This window comes from Aythya fuligula, chromosome 3 (assembly GCF_009819795.1).
Source record: "Aythya fuligula isolate bAytFul2 chromosome 3, bAytFul2.pri, whole genome shotgun sequence".
Taxonomy (NCBI): Eukaryota; Metazoa; Chordata; class Aves; order Anseriformes; family Anatidae; genus Aythya; species Aythya fuligula.
Window position 1 is genome coordinate 81,091,728 of NC_045561.1, and position 20,357 is coordinate 81,112,084.

The following is a 20,357-nucleotide window of genomic DNA, read 5'->3' on the forward strand; positions in this document are numbered from 1 at the left end:
CAGTGTAATAGCCAAACGAGCTTGGGAACCCTGCAGAAGATGAAGCAGACAGGACCAGGCTTGTGGGAAAGGATGCTCTTTTATCATCTTTCCTGTGATTCCCCCATGGCAATCCCCCAGCCCTGTTTGTCCCTCACATGTACATAAGGGTGCTCTACAGCCCAACAGGGAGGCAGAGAAGCCTTATTGGCTATATTTTACTGATGGATACTAACAGCAGAGTGAATCTCAGAGTTTTGTTTCAGGTTACTTGGGCAGGCCGTGACAGAGAAGAATAAATATGAATTCCTGCAGTCCCTTCTTGGACCTCAACCACTAGCCCCTCGTTCCTTTGTAGTTTGCCAGCATTTCATATTTTAATGTTCCAAATACTCCCACTCTGCAATGTTTTATTCTAATCCTTTTTTAATGCTGTCCTACTTTCCTGTCTTCTAGCTTGTCTAATTTCAGGGAGAAAGACAGACAACTGATGCCAAGGAAACCTATAAATCACTTTATATAATTCATAACACTACTGAAAAATCAGTTTGGGATTTATGTCACTGCAAATGAAATAAGCTATTTGCAAGTTTCCTTTTATAATTTATTAAGCAAATTGAAAACGTTCTTTAAAACAAGCTTTGTCAGCTTGTCATCTAACTGAGCAAAAGAAATAGTTTTCTGATGGATCATATAAATTGGATTTTTATGGAGTCCCAGCTGTTTCAAAGGGCTTTCTTTTCTCTGACAGGTCGACACCGCGTGCCACTCCAGCACCACGACACATGCTCAAGCGTGGTCTCTATTTTTCATTCACACAACAATGGTGAGGGCTGTACCCGTGGTTTGGGATACAGCACTGGAAAAGCCTTCCATGTGAGAACAGCTTGAATGTACTACATACACTTACATATGTTTCTAATGTAAATAAGGCCTAGCTGAGGAACGTGTATGTAAAAATCTGTTTCACAGCTTGCAGTACTGCAGGCTCTGCTTGCACACTGGCTAGAAACGTTATCAAGCCAACATCTTCTTGAATATTGACTTCACATACAAAGAGAAAAATAGAATGCAATTATAGCATCCTGTTATTTTCATTTTGGCTGCAGTGCTTATTTTCAAGGGAAGAAAGCAGTGGCCCAAGCTGCCTCTGGAACACGCAAAAGCACCATCAGTAAGCTTCATCAAACTCTTTGCAGGCTGGGAGGTGGGAATGTTGCCACAGCTGTGGAAAATAAAATGACACAGTGGCATCCCTTTGCCAGTGGCAAAAATCCTATGCATGCCCTTGTGTTCAAGTGACTGGGGAAAAAACAGATCTATCAAATCTGTGTGGCAAATATGTTTCAGTGCATTCTTCCAGAATTCCCAATGTTTTTTTTTAGATTTCCTCTTAAAATAATACTAAGAAATAAGTGAACAGACATCTTACTTTCTTGATTAACATGATTTCTTCTGTTCTCTTTAAAGATTAAGTCCCGTGTTCATCAACAGCAATGAGAGCTGGAGCACGGAGAAGTCAAAGAAATGCCAGTATGGGAACTGCAGAAAACCAAGAACTTATGGCTCAGTGGTTCATGATGGGGTCACCTTAGCATGTGGTTTGCTGGGTGTGGGAGGAGAAAGCTGGGGGATGGAGGAGCCCTGAGCTGCCCTGGGAAGGTGCCGTGCATCCCTGCTCTGCACAGCCCTGCCTGTACACACTTTTAAAGCGAATGACCTGACCTACAGTAAAATGCAACTGTTGTAAAAGAAAAAAGAAATCATAAATATGAACATGAGATAGGACTTATTTTGTGAAAGCTTTGTCCTTCAAAGATGCCCAAGAGGTGCTGACTAGTATGTCATGGGGATGAGTTTCTCAAAAACTGCATAAATGGAATTTTAGTCATACAAAGGTCTGCAAATTAACAGTCTAAAAAACCCAAGTAAAATAATTATTTTGCAATAGACTCAAGGACAAGGAAGCAGAGACTGCTGCTGCTGTTTTGTGCATTTGCTTTTTCCCGTGGGTGGAAAGAACGCCAAATCTCCTTGCTTCACCTCTGCCCTAAGCGAGGGACGGCTGGTTTCTGCTAAGACAGGTGAGAAAGCTGCTGTCCAAAGGCAAAGACCTGCCCTATTTGGTGCCGCTCCCCAAGCACCAAGAAGCATGACTAAACAAGCATCAAGCTGAAGCCATCACCTGCAGTAGTTAGAGCTCCGTTTTCAAGGGAACAGATGAACAGCATCTCTGGCTTTTGTCAGACTGACACAGAAACGCTTCTGCCTAGAGCACGCAAGTCTGTGAATCGTGAAGTTGCTGCTGTCTGTGACCTTCCCTCACGTCTGGGAGGCAGTAACTGTAAGGATGGCTCTCCTTGATGGACAGGGAACCTTGACTTAGCTGAGCCTGCAATTAAATAGGATCCCCTCACAGCTGGGGGCTTAGAGCACCATAGGCGTGTGTAAGCTCCCAGGAAGCATTTATAGGGGCAAATCCAATAAAAAGCAGCAGCTTGATTACAGTATATCCCCACACATTTCAGGAGAAAAAAAATAAATTAGGAGGAGCCCATTTATCGTAAAAACAACTCACTCCTATCAAATCTCACAATAGATGCATATCACCAAGTCCCACGTCAATCCCTGAGTGAAACTAATGAGGGGAAGGGCCAGATCTGAAGAGCACTACACTGTACAAGAGCACATACATAGCTTATGCACAACATAAATACATGGGAAGGGAAGGTAAAATTTTGCTTTTGATTAAAATGTTTAGAAAAATGCAGAAACAAAACAGTGTCTCTCTGTCCACAGCTACCAGCTGATACAGAAGAAACAGGAGGGCTGGAACAAAGGCACAGTGAAAACCAAGAACATTCACCGCCTTTCGGAGCTGGAGAGGGTACTGCAGGTTACTGCATGATCATTTTATTCAAATGTTGACTCACTACTGTAAGATTACTCTCAGCAGTAGGCATGATGGAGGTAAACCCATCTCGTGGAGAATCAGAGGGGTAGGTAAACTAACAGAGCAAAAATTTGCAGTGATCTTACCCTGTTTTGGTGCACCTTCAGAAAACATTGCACAATTTCAGGTACAGCCCACAAATACTAAGATAATCTGAACGGTCTTAGTGCTAAAATCCAAATCAAATATACTGATCTCCCTTATTGCTTACATTTTGATGTGCTTAAATACACAAATCTCTTATCAACTCTGGTAACAGTTGCATGCATCAAGTAATTGACTTTAAAATAAAACTAATCCTTTATTCTTATCATAACAACGTGTATTATTGTTTTGATTTCATTAATCCTCTTCCAGGTTCTCTCTGTACAATCACATCAATTAAGAGGGAGAAGCATGTAGCTTTAAGCCTTCTAGATGTGTTTGGAAGATTTTGCGAATCCCACAGCTCTAGCAAGTCCTTAAGCAAACTTGTTTACAAAAAAAAAAAAAAAAACCACAAAAACACAAACAAACCATATTTTAAACATTTAGGACGAGAGGACAATATGGCTTCTAAGTTGTTAAATCTTGGATAAAAATGTTGGTAACTCCAAAGATATGAGTATTCATGATGCCGTGATGCATTACACACACAACGATGAGATTTTCTGAAGAAGTCTCCCTCTGGTGGTTAAAGAGGGAATGCAAACTTTTTTGAACAATCTCCACTGACTCAACCAGCTACATACATTGCTCAAGTCTCCTAAATAAACATTCTCTATAAAAGTCAGATGAGGTTTAAACACTTAAAAGAACACTCAGGGTCCACATCAAGCTAAAAATCTATTTCAATATGAAGTGAGACAATTCAGGAAAATGCCTGCAGTGTTAAAGATAATTCAGTCATAACATGACTACCTGAATAGCCAGGTAACGTGCTGTTCTGCAGGCCTTTGTGTGCTCCAAAAAATTGTTTAGGAAGAGAACCACTATTAATACAGTTTCACTGACAACAGCACCTTTCAAAGCCACCATCAGAATCTGCTGTGAAAGCCTGTGGGAATGTCTCTATGGATAGGATTGTCCCCACTGGAGTTTTGGAGACCAGTTGTGTTCACCTCTTTATCAAAACGAAAATAACTTGACTGGAATGGAACACAACATGTTTTAGACCAAACATGTAGTATGTGATAAGCAAACATGTTTTTATATCAGACAAATTAATTGAAAAGCACTCACAGTTTTTTCTTACTTAAATTACACTTAGCAGAATTTGGGATCCAAGCATACAATCCAAATGATGGCAGTTTCCAGCAATGCAGGTTTGCTGTCCCTTTTTGACAGTCTTCATAACCAACCAACCAAAAAACACTTCTACTCATAGAGTCAACAACTCCTTTTCATAACTATCACATTTTTAGAAAAAGGCATACATCAGAGAAAGAAATCAGACTCTGAAATGGGTGGAAATTGGTACTATTGTGAAGCTGATAAACTTAGGCCATGGAAATACACTTGCTATGGTATCCTTATTTTTAACACAAAATTTATGAAAAACAAATAAACACTACTACTACAGTCAAAAAAGGTTGCTTTTTTTGGTTGTTTTGTTTTTAATAAAAAAAATGGACAAACGAGTATTTACAAGGCATTTAGTCTTTCAATTCTCTTATCAAAACTCTCAGAACACAGTACACAGAAAAAACTTAAAGTCGAATATTATACAAATCTAAAATATAAGATATCGATATTAATAAAATTCATACGATTGACCTGATAAAAATTACACCATTTCCCAAATAGGAAAGATAAAATAACAACCAGCATAGCTTTAACTGAATGTGCAGACTTTCATAATAAATTCATTAGACAGCCTCTGGGTAGTAATCTAACAGTCTAGTAATTGATGCTAGATCAAACCCACTGCTCATTTGTTGAACGTAAACTGTACATATAAAATTTACAGATATTTTCAAAAGCTCATAACATCCTCCCAAAGACTGAGAATAATCGAGCCAATGCAACTGATGCAATCTTTTTTTCTAGGAGATTTTCTGTATAACAACTTATTTTGTCTGCCCAAAAGATGAGAATAATTTAAGTTTTGTTGGACAAAAAAATACAAACTTCTAATAATGCAGAGGCCAAATTTATAAAGGCTGTTTTTCCTACCAGGCTACATGTGTTGAGTGTCCTTTCATTTCATAGACAAATAAAAGGAAAAATCCAGGTGACTCTGATCAGGTTAGGGAGCAGGAATACCATGAACTCTTCAGAAATCCATGTACTTGCATGCAGAGAAAGTTTACTCAGTGCTTTCAAGGAAAGGTAACATATACCTTATTTAGTGTCTGACATAAATAGGCAGGAAAACTGGTGTGCATACAGTTGGACAACTTCATTATGGAAAAGAAAATGAAGCAGAAATTTGCACGCAGTTCTCTTTTCCTTTTACACAGCATACCAGATTGCAGATCAGATGATGCTTCACCTTGACTTCTAGAAGGAAACCATCACACCAAGGCTGACCTAACACTTCACTTCACTGTGTAACTGGCAAAGCAACATTAACAGGTACTTGGCTAGGCTGTGGTGCTGGTGAGCCATTACTAAGAGGTTGCTGTGGAACAGCTGCTGGCTCCATTTTGCTGATGTGCGTTATGAAACGTAACCGAAGTTTCAAAGCTGGTCTTAAATTACAAATTATTTTCTCAACCTGTAAAATGAAATAATAATAATAATAATAAATAATAATAAAGACAAATGCATTTGGTAAAATAGAAGTATTTTGACCACTGTACCTGACCATTACATACGCACAACTAAAAAAGGAAAAAGATGCAGTAAATCATGTAAATCACATAACGTTCTATTCACCATGTTAACTTACAGACCTCTCCTGACAACTAACCTTATTACACCGCTCCTTGGTGTAATAGCTGTACAGCAATGCTTTGCAAATGATTAACACAAATCACTTTAAGGAAGCCCACACCGTTATAAAATAAACTAGCTGAATTACTTTTCCATCAACTATGGCTACATTCTTGTTTCTGTCATAAGACAAGTTATATTAGCTGAATCAGAAACTAAGGAAAAACTTAAAAGCTATGGACTGAAGTGAGGAAAAAGCTATATAAACTTTTGGTTGTTTGACAGCTTTGTTTCTACTGGTTATTTAATAATAGTACTTAAAAAGTTTTCAAGCTGCAATCTGAAGTTTCACACTACAGAAAATCTAGAAATCTGAGATACTCAGCCTACCGTGTCTAAAAGGTTTTACCTGTATAAAAATATACCAACTCCCCAGTTTGCATACAGAGAGCCCAGTCAACAATTAAGCATTTTTTAATGCTACATACAAAAACCACTCCTAAAAATATTAATTTGCCATAAGGAAAAAGGATAATTAAGTATCATTATCGACTGTTTACTTACTTGGTCTTTCACACTGTCACCTGTAAACATATACTTCATATGATACAAGAAATCACAGATAGGATCCATGTAGTTCAGGTGCGAGCTGTACTGATCAGCATTCAGGAGCATTTCATAAAATGCCACTCCAATCTGTCTCCACAGACACAAAAAACACCCGAAATCAAAACAGGTTTTTAAGTGATTTAGAACAGAAACAGTTCAACAGTGTAATAAATATACTGCTTTTTAAGTACCTGTGATTCCTAACTGCTTATTTCTTGCAAAGACAAATGGGCAAGTCTAACCAATCCCATTATGCTTGTCTAAATGATTCTTTTTTCCAAAGCTAACTTTCAGCGAGAGTAGTGATGGTATTTTGGTACATTACATAACTAATGCTTGAACATCACTGCCTGCAATATGCTTTGAATAAGTGCCTACAAAACTTGAGAAAATAGATGCTAATAAATCTTGTGTTAAACTTGTTATAGGTATTTGAGTCTTCTGGAGAGAAGACTCTACAGATTACTGTTTTAGCTTGTACCTAGACTACAGCTAGGTCTTTGGCAAATGCATACAGTGCACTTTAATGGTTTAAGCATTCTCCACAGAGAGATGAATTCTCTACAACTAGAATGCTTCCGTATACTTAATAAAGGAGGCATTGTGTGCAAACCTATGTAAGACTGACCATTTAAAAATGGTAATGTGAAATCTGAACTTTGTGACTTGTCATTTTAGTCACACAACAGCTGCTGCCTACTCTGAAGGGAGTAACTCATCATGATATTCTGACACTGAAATCAGTTCCTTGCAAAGGAAAAGTAGTAGTATAGGAATGTTAAGAAACTTAAAAAGCTATCATCTTTCCATCTTTTCTTGTATTTTGGTTCAATGCAGAGAAAAAAAGACAAAAACCCTTCCTTCCTGAGGGAGGAACAAACTCATCGAAGCAGTATTTACTAGCTATTTACAGTATTACACAGGAGCCTATAAAAAGATACTGCTCCACACCTAAACAGCATTTTCTATTGCCCTCCAGTACTTAAGGACTATTTCATGGAAAAAAAAAAAAAATGGTGTGACTTTTATTGTAGCTATAAGAAAATGAGAAAAAAAAGAGAAAAGAATAAAAAAAATGATTTGTGGATTCCCAAATGATCACAGAATCATTTAGGTTGGAAGAGACCTCAAAGATCATCTAGTCCAACCTTTAAATGATGATGATGTATGTATTTTTTTGTTTCATGCTTCTAAAATATACTTAAAGAATCAGAAAATGGCACAGCTCAGCAGGAAAACTGAAGGAAATATGTAAAGAAATATACAGAAACACTATGATATGATTATTCAACCGATACAGCTCCTTACAGTATCCTGTATTCACAATACATCCAGAAACATAGGAACAACAGTTCAAAGCTCACTGTTTATGCCTTCCTACATTTTGTGACTTGTTCACAAAACAATGTATGTAAACTGAACAGTTTATTACGAAATGAGGGAAAATATTGCAGCAGCAGATCTAATAGGAACCTAAGAAGATTTAAATTGAAATCCCCAGCATAGACATGGGTAATTTGGGGTGAAAAACAATTAGTAGTGGTGGTAAACCTTTATATTATGTTGATCAAACTCTAGAAAGAGATGAGATGCATACTTGCCATACAGGTTTAGCAGATATTTGCTGTCAGCACAAATATGTAAAGACACATTTCCCATGTTTAGCTTGTCTTTCTCTAAAGGACTCTGCTACCTGCAGTTATTTAGGTCATCTGGCAGCTGGCCAACTCCATCTCTTTTCTCCCTTTCTTCCCCCCAATAATATCAGTGTAAGAAACTGCTTGTGCTCCCTCATTCTCACAGTACATAGTTCTTACTTACCTTCTTTAACCCGCATAGAAGCTTTTTAAAAAAAACACACTAAGTCTGGTGCACATTTTGCATGCAATTTGAAAGCCAAAGCAAACGTCACTTAAAAAAAAAAAAAAAGTGCTGGGTGTTTCATCCTGAATCAAATGGACAGGGTTTCAGTTAACAAGGTAGCTGAATAACAACTCAGCAATTCAGATCCTTAAAACCCGTTTTATTTGTATAGAATTCAATTCTAAATGTTTATAAGAAAGATCTCTGTCGCATTCTACTCTTTAATGTAACTGAAAAGCAAAAATAACATACACTGTATAAAGTAATCCAAGAGCTACACTTTACCTCTATCATGCATCGTGTCCTCTCCTGCTGGAACCGTTGAAGAAAAGGACCGACAAGATGGTAAACGTAGAGTAACTGGAACTCAGTTTTCACTATGGGTATCAACACTTCTGTGAGGAACCTGTAACATTTTAAGATACATCCTATTTGAATTGCACTTTTTCTCCCCCAGCCCAAATTTTAACTAAAACATAGGATTCTCTCTCGCAGATCTGAGTCTTCATTTTAGAAATTACAATGTACTTCAGAAAATACTAGCTATTTCAGTGAAGGTGTAGAACATTTCCAGACATTATCACGAGACTAGAACCTTGTCTCAAGGAGACAATCCCACCTGAGCTTAGCAGAACGCCATGTACAGCGAGAAAGCTTTGCTCTGAAGTTTTAACACCGATTTTAAATCAACGCTCACAAATGATTGACAGGAATACATCATGCTACCTTCACTTTTCTGTCCAGTATATTACAACTTGGTATTTGTAAATGACATCTGCTAATTCTGTCATTAACACAGCACTGCAGAAAGTCTCATCAACTTCTGGTACTTTTTACCTGCTTTAATGACTAAGTGGACCACTATTGCATCCTTCAGTCAGTAAAGCATCTCAGCTGGCAGCCATAGGGTACTTGCCAGAATAAAGGACACACTTGCCAATTACAGTTGATGCTTTAAGACTACTCTACAATCAGTGCCTTTAAGAAAAGCTGAACATGAAAGGAACAAACAAAAGCATAAAAGCTAATCAAAATTTAAAAAGGCAGATGAAAGGCAATCACACTCTAGATGAGAGCTCTGAAACTTAACAGACACAAGAGTCATGTCAGGGGAATAGGGAGCTGGAATAAACCTTGAGATTTATCAGGTGGGTTTTGGTGCTGCCCCCTAGATATGTGCTTGTATAAATACTACCAGTACAGCTTTGTTATCTACAATATGCATGGAGTAAGACAAATCATCAAGTATCATAGCACTTACTTAGGAATAAGAGACAGCTGTCCAATGCTAGAATGATGCCAGACAGCATGTGCCAAAGCCAAAGTGTAGCTACAACCCATCTCAGAATAAGATTGGTGACATGCTGTGAAGTCAAACAGCTGGAACGGGTAACCAACCCACTCTGTCTCTGATGTCAGGCTGGGACTGTTGATGACACTCACAATGCGATCATGGAGAACAATCCAGTATGGCTCCTGGGAAAACAAAAAGCCTGAATTCCTTCTGAAGGGAACACCATCTAAGATCACAGAATCACAGAATCACAGAATTTTCTAGGTTGGAAGAGACCTCAAGGTCATCGAGTCCAACCTCCAACCTAACGCTAACAGCCCTCCACTAAACCATATCCCTAAGCTCTACATCTAAACGTCTTTTGAAGACTTCCAAGGATGGTGACTCCACCACTTCCCTGGGCAGCCTGTTCCAATGCCTCACAACCCTTTCAGTGAAGAAGTTCTTCCTAACATCTAGCCTAAAACTCCCCTGGCTCAACTTAAACCCATTCCCCCTCGTCCTGTCACCAGGCACGTGGGAGAACAGATCAACCCCCACCTCGCTACAGCCTCCCTTGAGGTACCTAAAAAGAGCGATAAGGTCGCCCCTGAGCCTCCTCTTCTCCAGGCTAAGATAACGCTCCTCATCTTTTCTCTACCACTATCATATTTCTAAGATGCTTTCAACTACATGGCAGTTTATAAATACGTCTGACAAACCTGAAATTTAAGAAGCACAATACAGAATACAATTTTGTTAGTGGATGTGACACATTAAAGGGTGTGGCATTATCAAGATGTATCTTATGAACTTGGTTATTTAGAAAGCTAATGTAAAGGGCTCCAAAAGAAACAGGGCAGAGATGAAAAGAGACCAAGAATTTTCTGAGTAGGGTACAAAGGAAGGGTACAAATGTCAGAGAATGTAGATGAAGGTGCAAGGAGAAGACACAGGAGAAACACGTATCAAAAAAAAAAAATAAAAATAAGGACATAATTAATGTTGTCTTTCTTCCAAGGAAAGGAACGATTTTGCTGGACAGAAGTCCTCGTGAAAATAACTGTTGCACATATAAACAACATGTAAACAAGATCAAAATTATCCAGACATTCCTGGTCAGATACCGTTTATATTCAGGAGATCAACATTTCTACTGAAACATGATCTCTAATACCGCATATACTTGCTTTTGCAGTCTTAGGCACATCTTATTTACATGATTTAAGAGATACAGGATGTGCAAGTGTAAGCATTTATAAAAAACACTAGATTTGCATCAGAAGTCTTATGAAAATTCTCATCTTCATAGCTCCAGTCTATAATTAATATTATAGATGTGGAAATTAAATGTGTTTTAAATAGGAGTGATTCACTTTTTTCCCCCCGACTCAAAACAAAATAAAAAAACAGAAAGCCTGTTCACTTTTTCCATGCTGGGTAAGTAGAAAAAGATGTTTTTCTAACATGGAAGTAGCCTTCAGAATGGCTCTGCAGAATCTACAGATGTTGGCTGTCACATTGCAAACTACAAAAAAAAAATTACAACATGTTCCAGGAAGATGCTAATCTTTACATGGAAAAAAGATTATTATTTTTTTTTTTTTTTTTATTTAAAAGTACAACATATCGACTTACTGGTAAGGCTGTGATAATTAGTCCAATAGCATTCATCCAAGCTGTGATATTCTCTCTTGGCACCAGGGGCTGACTACAGAGAAAAAGAAAACTCAGTCTCAGAAATTCACAATTGCAGTTTGTGCTTTTCACGTACCTAGAACAAGGTGTACTTATACAAAGAAAATTTCTCACAAAGTTGAGAGAACTATACAAACATATGCAGCTATGTAGGAGAGCTAACAGACAATATTAATACCACTACGATGCCAATAGCAAAATTTTATTCAGACATGATTTTGCTTTTGTATCACGTTTTCTTCAAATACTGTAATCACACTGTGATTGCTACAAACAGACTCGAGCGCTTAAAGGCTACTTGTCCCTTTGTTGACTATTTCCCTCCATATGCCACAAACAAAGCTAACAATAATACATTACTAAGCTGAATAAGGCTAAAAAAATCATTTCAGTTTATCATTGCTTATCAAAGATGACATCTGAGTCACTGAAAGAATACTAGGTCTTTCCTTTCACTTTAGTTCTTTTCATGGTGACTGAGCTAGGAATCAAGAAACAGAACTATGGGTCAAGCTTAATGCATCCTTACAGAACACCAGCCTTGGTACACTACACCATTTTAAAGTATCTCTGATTTTACACTAGCATCTCAAGGATCTGGAATCCTGTCAAGGCTTCCTGTCCCTTTCTCTGCATATCAACTTTTTTCCTCCCACACCAGCTGAAAGGACAACAGGCTTTTTCTAGTCTTTGTGCTGCTGAACCCACTGGATAATTCATTAGCTAGTGAAAGGTCTTCCCTCCATCTTTTCATCATGCTGAATCAATGGTTCCTAAAGTACACACAATCCACAACAGTACAGGAATCCAACACACCATTTTTCTGCTTGACCCCTATAGCTTTGTTTGTCCTCCAAAAACACCTAATTAAAAATGTTATTATTTATACTTAAAAATTATAAAAATCAATGAAAACGAGTATCACAAACTACCTTAGCAATCTCAATAAATTACAGAAAACAGTTTCAGAGATGCAACGTACCTCTTCAGCACAACATTCAACAGTGCATTGCCCACATCCTTTCCTGGAACTGCCAAGGCCATGAGCTCAACACAGGTAACATGAAGAGCATGGGCAGCTGGGTTTGGAAACTCATTGAATCTCCAGTCACAATTTGGAAACGGACCAGGTGATTTTCCTGCCATAGGTGACAATGATTAAGGAAAAAAAGCTTCCCCGACAAAGATTTGTGTAAGCAGCATGGTATTTAAAAATATAGCTATATGACACATACACATAGTTGAGTTGAAATGAAAGATAAGCTACTGAGAACTAATAAAATAACCACAGTTCATAAAAATAAGACATCTGGCCAAGAGCATCAATATAAGTCACTGAAGATTGCACAAATACATAGTTACAGATGCATTACACACATGGTCATGCAGAGGATAAATTTCCCTGATTAAGAGGTGGAACAAAACAACACCAACCATCTCATTCACCATCTGCTTCCATGACAAGATGAAAATAACAAGAATTTTCTACTCTGCATAATCTGAAACCATTAATTTGCTTCAGTATATGATCTCCTAGCAGAACTCCAGGGTGACAGTTTATGCAAAGTGAGCACCTGCTTAGTCTGAAAATACTCTGCTTTCACAAGGAATGCTAGCTCATCTGAGCTACATACAGAAAAGATCTCCCACCACACTGTTGACATTTGCATAAAAGCAGGGTTTTATATATTTTTAGCTTTCTTTAGATAGAGTAAACTTCTTCCAAGTTACACATAAAGGAACGGCAGGTTTGGGAAGATAAGTGAAGGAAGAGACACGACACCCAGAAAACTGGCCAACTTCCATAAAGCTAACCCAGAAAGAGAAGGTGTCTAGCACTGTTCTCTAGAACATAGCTGCATGGGTTCACCAGTTATTTCCACAGGAATTTAAATCAACTGCGACCATAACCATAAAAAGTAAAAAGCAACAATTAAAAAAATTTAGGTTTGTGTTAAAGATATAATTTCTAGTTCTTCCCACCTAAAAAACAGATTGTCAGCAGTAGCTAACAGCACGTACACTGACTTTCACCTATATATATTCAGCTATATACATGCCTAAATGTGGCACTGCTTACAACATATTTTCTTAGTGATACTGGTAATGGCACTAGAAAAAAAATGATCTTATGTTCTACATTGTTCTTTAAACAATCACGCTTTATGTCAAGCTGATTTTATGACACAATTACAATTCAATTTAGAATGCACTAAGTATTTTGAAATAATGGAATAAATAGTGAAGTTTTTTATAAAGTTGTAGTCTATATCATTTTCACCATATTTTTCAAGCTGCTTTTACTAGAAGAGCACACTCCCTACACAAAATAAGAAAGAAATACTGAAGAAACATATTACAACTTTGTTTTCATCTTCTAAATAATGCTTGTAATTAAAAGGTATTGCTCTGTACTAGTCAAAAGGACCACTGAATATACATACATATTTAATCATCTCCAGTCAGTTCTATATCTGCTTAACTGGTTTACTGCTTTGACATTCTTCACACCTTTAGAAACAAATGCATACAGTTAAAATATGCTGAAGTAACCTAATATGAATTTAGGCTGAACAGATGGAAATTGAACTTTACATTTTGATGAAATGAAGCTAGGAGATGCTGGCACAGCTTATTTCATGCACAGTTTAAGAAGGATATTGTCTACTAGTCTCCCAATGAGTTTGCAATAGTAAATGTCATCAGGAATCCATGGATTATCTTCTCGGGCGTTCATAGCACATTTGAGATAAGTATCACTTAAACACCAGCCCAGTGGGCGATTATCTTTGAGAGAGCCAATAATGGCATGAACAAGCTTTCTCTTGAGGTTTGTGCGCTCTCTGAGATGCCTCTCGTAATAGTGAAGAGTGTTGTACAGGTAAGTCACAGGACGGTCTGCCAAGAAGAAAAAGTGAACAGGATGCAGCGTTACATTTCTGGTGGCAAAGTTAAAATCAAGAGTTCCCTGAGACTAAATTGCAGTATTTCAAAATAGCGTATTTAGAATGGATTCATGTTCTTTATTTCACTATACAACATTGATTCTCTTTTGTCTTCCATTTATACATGGGTAGATGGGTAGAGGTCAATCACAGAACGTCAATATTAACATAATCATCTATCCGACATTAATCCACTAAATCACCTCTTCATATAAAAGGTATTAAATAGGAAGACTCCAGGTATGAAATCACAGTAAAAGAATATTGTAAAATGTCTGGCCATAACATAGCTATGTCATCTACACAAAACTTACTGTAACAGTGCAGTAAAAAGCATATTAAAAAGTCAGGTTAAATTATTTCACCTTAAACAAAGATAGATGGAGGAATTTTTGTTTGTTTCTGATTTTTGTCTGTTTCAGTGTTGGTAACAGAAAGACTGTTAAGACACAAGTCCAAGTACTCACTACTAGAAGGGAGTGAAAGGGAAAGGTGTTAAGCATGCACTAGCAAAAGCTACCAGAATAAAAGCAAGTTCACTATTTGTAGGCTGAAATACACTAACCAGGGAACACACTTCTTTATGGAAATGTGCATAGGGCTCACAGAATAGGAAAGGATTAAACATCACTGTGCTAGCAGATTAAAATTATGAATGAAGGCAATGAAAGAGAAAGAACAGAATTGTCACAATTGGAATAAAAAGTCTGCATTCCCAGATAACTTACCATGAAATTTGTATAAACCTCCCAGATGATCCAATAAAGTTTCTAGTGACTTAGACACTGGAAGCAGTTCCAGAAATCTATGGATTACAATGTCAAACACCGGCAGAAAGCGCAGGCATACATTTCCAAAATAAATTGGTAGGTACTGTGGCTGGATCTGAACTGGGGGATTGACTTGCTCTGCCAAGCCTTCAAAATACAGCTTTTCAGGGTATTTCTGAAGGGAAGAAATCCAACAAAATTAAAAGCTCTTTCTTTAAAAGCACTGCATTAAATATTCAGAATCGACATTGCTTTAACAAGACACTTCGTAACCCTTATTATCATACATGAATGCAATGAGAGGCTACCAGCGTAAATCTCACTGAAGAAAATTTATCTCTGAGTGAAATTAAATAGTGGTTATGACTCCTACATACAACTCCTTCAGGAAAAAAAAATATACAAAGTTTCACCACCACTTGAAGGGGCATAAAGGAGCATTAAGGAAACCAATGCAAAGCTGAAAGTAGGCAGTGACTGTGTTTTCCCTGTCAAGTGGTTTAAGAGAAAATCTAGGGGAATCAGCACTACCAGAAGTTTCTGCATTATGTACTAAGTCAGAACACTAATAACATGTATAATATGCATGTAATTACTCCCTGGGAAACTGCAACCTTAGGCATTCATAACACCAGGGGAGCTTGGTATGCAGACTCTAAGAGATATAGGAGGGAAGGTGGAGTGGAGTGAAGACACCATAACCAGGCTCTGTGCTAGCACTGCAGGGATGGGGAACATGAGAACAGATATCTTTTCCCTTATGCACAGGACATCTATTCTGAGTAAATTTTTAATTATTTTTAAAATAATTAAAATTAATTATTTTTATTTTTTTAAAATAATTTTTAAAATTATTGGATTTAGATTAACAAGTTTCTAACCAACCCTTCAGATGCTTCCATCTTTAGATATCATTGCATTATAATTTTAACATTATTACATAAACATAGCATTGTTTTTTTTAATACTAGCCTAAATAAATTAATACTTATCAACTAACTCCAAGAGTCTACAGAACTGTCCTGTAATTTACAGGAAAAAAAGACTTTTTAGCTGATCTGAACTCCATAGCATAGTATTACAACAAAAGGATTTTATTAGCTTTGATACCTTGTGATAACTCATATGCTTAGTATGCCAGTCATTCTGCAGCCAGTGCTCTGGGGAATTCTCCTTCACAAAATCACTCACTCTGTTTCTGAAATCGTTAGGCTTGAGTAAGAGTAACTGAATTATGAAGTAACAGACTTGAGCTTCATTTCCTTCATGACTACGCATAGCCTTTAAACAAAAAGGATCAGAAAACGTGGAATTAGAGTTGATATCAGTGTCTGCTTTAGAACCTTTAATCATTGGCTAGCCTATGGAACTGCACGTTACACACAAATTCACGTGATCTCTCAACTGTATTTTTGGAGTGAAGACACACAATAGAGGTAGTTTTCACAGGAGATGACAGAACCTAACAATCACATTTTCTATTCAACAGGCAAAAAGTCTCAAAAAATTCCCAGTGAAAGTATGTTACTGTGAATTCTAGTTCTCTTCAGGCTGTCAATTCTCTTCTTGAAATTATCCAATTAACGATAGCGAATCTAAAATTTCTTCAAACTTCTGGCCACTGACATGCTTGGACTAAAGTTTTAAAACCCAATTTAATTTCCTCTGGGTAAATTCTGCTTTTCTTTATTTTACAGAATAACCTGGAAAGTCAGAGAATGCTATTTCTCCCCTATTTTTCTACATGAAAAAGGTTGGGTTCCAAGCAAAAATAGAAAAACTCTAATGGCTACAAGACTTCACGTTTGTTTCCACACCATAGCATAACAACAATCACATACATTAATATTAACTCAATGGTTGCCGTTAAATAACCAAGAAAATCTTCCCCCGAAGATTCAGAGAACTGTATGACTGAGTTCTATGTTGCTTACAGAACTAATCTACTGTTTTACTTGATTTTGGGGTTGGCAAATAGTCAATACATAAAACCAATGCATTTTTTAAAAAGATTGCTCCCATAAATGTGACGAAGAATGCAAGGATCAAGTTCTGTGAAACCTCTCACATCCTTTCTTTTAAGGCAATACTTACCAAACACAGTATCAGTCTATCCAGTGTTACAATGTTGTATTTCCATACCATATCATTCAGAATCTCAATGCATTTATTAAGCTGCTGGCCTCCTGCTGAGGTAGAGAATTCATACACCAAGAAATCCGCAAATGTCCTGACATGTGCCACTAGAGCTCTAGCCCCAATTCTTTCTAGTACTCTGTTGTGGAAGAAGAAAAGAAGTCTCTCTAACAAGGATACTTGCACAGATTATAAAAGCAACCAATCAATGTTAGTATTCTTAATACATTTTTAACCGATCTATTTTACAAGAACGAGTGGGTTTTATAAAAATGTTTGCTTAAAAAAAAAACAAACAAAAAAACCAAAAACAACACCTTACCTTATTAAATAAAAACAAAACAAGCCCCATCCCATAAGCAAGGAATTCCTAAGTCCGGATGCATTAGCATAGAAGAAATGCGTCAAGTTCAACAGTTTCAACAGTTCTTACCTGTAGCATTCTGCTCAGAATACATGCTCTAGTTATGCATTTTTCTGCACTTAACCAATAAAGTTACACAACTCTTTGCATGATCTTCTGCAACACATTTCTATTTTCCTGCTCTGTGTGCTTTTAATATAACCTTAACATTAGAATACTGCTATTTTTTGATTGCATGGATGAGTAACATATGCTATTATATATGTTCATTGTTTCAACAGACCTAACGGTGACTGAAAAAGAATAATCTTACTTTTCAGGACTAGAGCTGATGCTGGTACTACAGAGAACAAGTCAAAAAATTGTAGACCTACGTATATAATTTTCATCTTAATTTATATATATAGCTTTTATTAGTGTATAAAGGCTAAGTAAATTTCTGAATTCAAACACCTCGCATCCTTGCCTACACCTCTCTTACCAAGATGAACATACAGACCACTGTATAAAAAAAAAAAAAAAATCAGCTAGGAGGTATATTCAACCTTAAACAATGCAAAATTGTTATTATATACCAATATGTAGGCTCCACTTCTTTTTTTACCCCCCATGCTCCAAATTAATAAAAAAGTACAAATCAAGCTGTAATGCACAGGGCCCATGTCCTCAGAACAGAAAACATTGTTGTAACAGCTTTGAAATTGCACAGCTTTTAAGCTCACCTGTAGCCAATTTGATTAATGTGATCCGTCTCTAACAGCATCTTCCATAGAAGACAAAGGAAAAGTGGGGGTGAACCTTGCACAGAAAAGTGAGTGATTATACCATTCTCATTGGTCATCGACTTCCACTTCCGATATTCTTCTTCCACGTTCTTCTTCAAGTTAAAACGGCTTTCCTGAGGTACATTATTCTGTTTGAAGAATACCTGAAATAAAAGTAGATTTTGGTGTGACTGAGAGCCTAAAACAAAACATTGCACAGGTCAACCTTAACGTGATCTAGCAGGTTTTAAGTTTCTACTTCCTTGTACAATAAAAACCTACTAGACAGGGTTGTTGCCTCACTGTGACACCACAGCAACTGTTTTATCTATAAGTCACTTTACAAATTGCCACAAGAGAAGAAGCTTCTCCATTATTTTTTTTGTTTTGAAAGATCTGATTTACCTTGCACGGGTACTAACTGCTCGCCAAACCTGGCCTTAGAGTACAGGAAAAGCTAACGCATTTCTGAAGATCAGCATTACAATCATGCTGTTTCTTTAGTGACTTGAGAAGAAGAGCATATGGACAGGAGAAGAATCTCACCAACAAGCAAATGGCAAAGAGAATAAGTATTGCCACTTATAAAATCATCAGTTTGAAACCATTACCTGCAGTGGAGCTGGAAAACAGCTTAGTGTATGTGATGCCCAGTTATGCGGAGTAAAACTCATGATAGTCTGCAATATATCCTTGCACCAAGTTCCCTGAATTGAATCAGAGCCTGTGAAAAAGTCTACAAAATGGATTGATGGCATTAGCATTTCATACACACATAGAAAATAATTATTTCTTACATGTATTTCTTCTGTAAGAAAAGGCATTAGGCCTCTGCTAGTTCAACAGGGTTCCCCTTTTGATAAACTTCTCCTACCCCCTTTTTCTGAACCTTACATATTTTGTAGAACAAGATATTTTATGCTATTTAAAGTAATGAAATTATTTTTAGGCTTTGAGCTAGAAATAAAGCAAGCGATTTTAAGATTTTATATTTAATTTCCTGTAATGACAGCAAGACATGCTTTTGCTAATTAAGTCATTAGAATTAATTTTAAAAAATCCTGAGTAAATTAGCGATGGAAAAATTGCTAGATGCGACTCTGTATTGCTTTAAATATTCTTCAGCAGTACCTTTCTCAGTTAAGCTCTGGAAAAAAACACAACTCATCTTCCTCCAGCCCCAGTGCTGACTCAACATTAAAGATTGAACAAAGGTAAAATAACAAAACCCTTTCCCTTTCAAATTTCCTCCACCAGCTTTTGTGAAATCAGTTGTTCTAATTCTCCACCGAGTCTCCAGATTTAAACTGTACTTTTCCCATTTAAACAAATGAGCTAGAGAAAATATCCCTCTCCAAGCTATCAAAAACCTGACCACTGTCACTGCAAATTAATAACATATTAAAATACCAGTGAAAAGCTTCTGCCCCTTCCCTTTCCCATGAAAGGGAATCCAAAACATGCATTACTTTGTCTTAAAGGTAAGCTATATAGGTGGTGGCTTCTGAATGAGCAACATACTTGTTCTCAACATTCTGTGATTTTTTTTTTCCTTAAATGGCACATATTTAATCAATCCAAACATTTAATAATGAAAGGGAAAACAAGACAGAGAGAAGAACCTGGTCACACTATATCTCTGCATAAAAAACAGCTCTTAACATCTGATTTCTGTTATAAATAGCAGCCCCTTCCCTAAAAACAATTTTATTTTCATTAAAAAAAATAAAAAATATGTTTTTTTTTTTAAAAAATGTTTTTGACCGTACCATTTCTGGGATATTCTGTTAAATGGTATTTAGAGAAGAAGCTTGACTTTACTATTCAGTTAGATTTTATCTCGAAGTACCATTATTACCTGTCACATGTGTTGCCCTTGCTAGAGTTAAGATCAAAGCCCTGTTGAGTTCTTCTGATTCTGCTGAAAGAACTGTTTTGGGATCGCTGAGGAATCGTGTGAACTGTGGTTGGACTTCTGAGCTGCCCAAAGCTGTGATCAGCCTTAGAGCAGTACTCTCAACACTGAAAGAAGAAAACAGCCTAGTTAGCAAAGAGTGCTTATACTACTCCTTCTAAGATACCAGAAATATATGCTCTTCCACCAGTTTCTGCTTCATATAATACAGAAGCATCTGTTTTGAAAGTAA

General features: G+C 36.9%; 1 protein-coding gene across 2 annotated transcripts in view; it reads right to left on the reverse strand.

Moving 5' to 3' along the window:
* Window positions 1–4,510: 4,510 nt before the first annotated feature.
* The window catches only part of MED23 (mediator complex subunit 23), a 37,168-nt gene continuing 21,321 nt past the window's right edge, over window positions 4,511–20,357 (reverse strand). For both annotated transcript variants that reach the window (XM_032184300.1, XM_032184299.1), the window contains 13 exons: window positions 20,069–20,232; window positions 18,822–18,946; window positions 18,169–18,374; window positions 17,041–17,221; window positions 16,057–16,227; window positions 14,905–15,121; window positions 13,893–14,129; window positions 12,214–12,379; window positions 11,172–11,244; window positions 9,522–9,736; window positions 8,546–8,666; window positions 6,353–6,484; window positions 4,511–5,630 (listed from right to left, as the gene is read on the reverse strand). In XM_032184300.1, coding sequence (XP_032040191.1) covers window positions 5,457–5,630; window positions 6,353–6,484; window positions 8,546–8,666; window positions 9,522–9,736; window positions 11,172–11,244; window positions 12,214–12,379; window positions 13,893–14,129; window positions 14,905–15,121; window positions 16,057–16,227; window positions 17,041–17,221; window positions 18,169–18,374; window positions 18,822–18,946; window positions 20,069–20,232 — 2,182 coding nt within the window. In that variant the 3' untranslated portion in view covers window positions 4,511–5,456. The remainder of the gene's footprint in view (window positions 5,631–6,352; window positions 6,485–8,545; window positions 8,667–9,521; window positions 9,737–11,171; window positions 11,245–12,213; window positions 12,380–13,892; window positions 14,130–14,904; window positions 15,122–16,056; window positions 16,228–17,040; window positions 17,222–18,168; window positions 18,375–18,821; window positions 18,947–20,068; window positions 20,233–20,357) is intronic.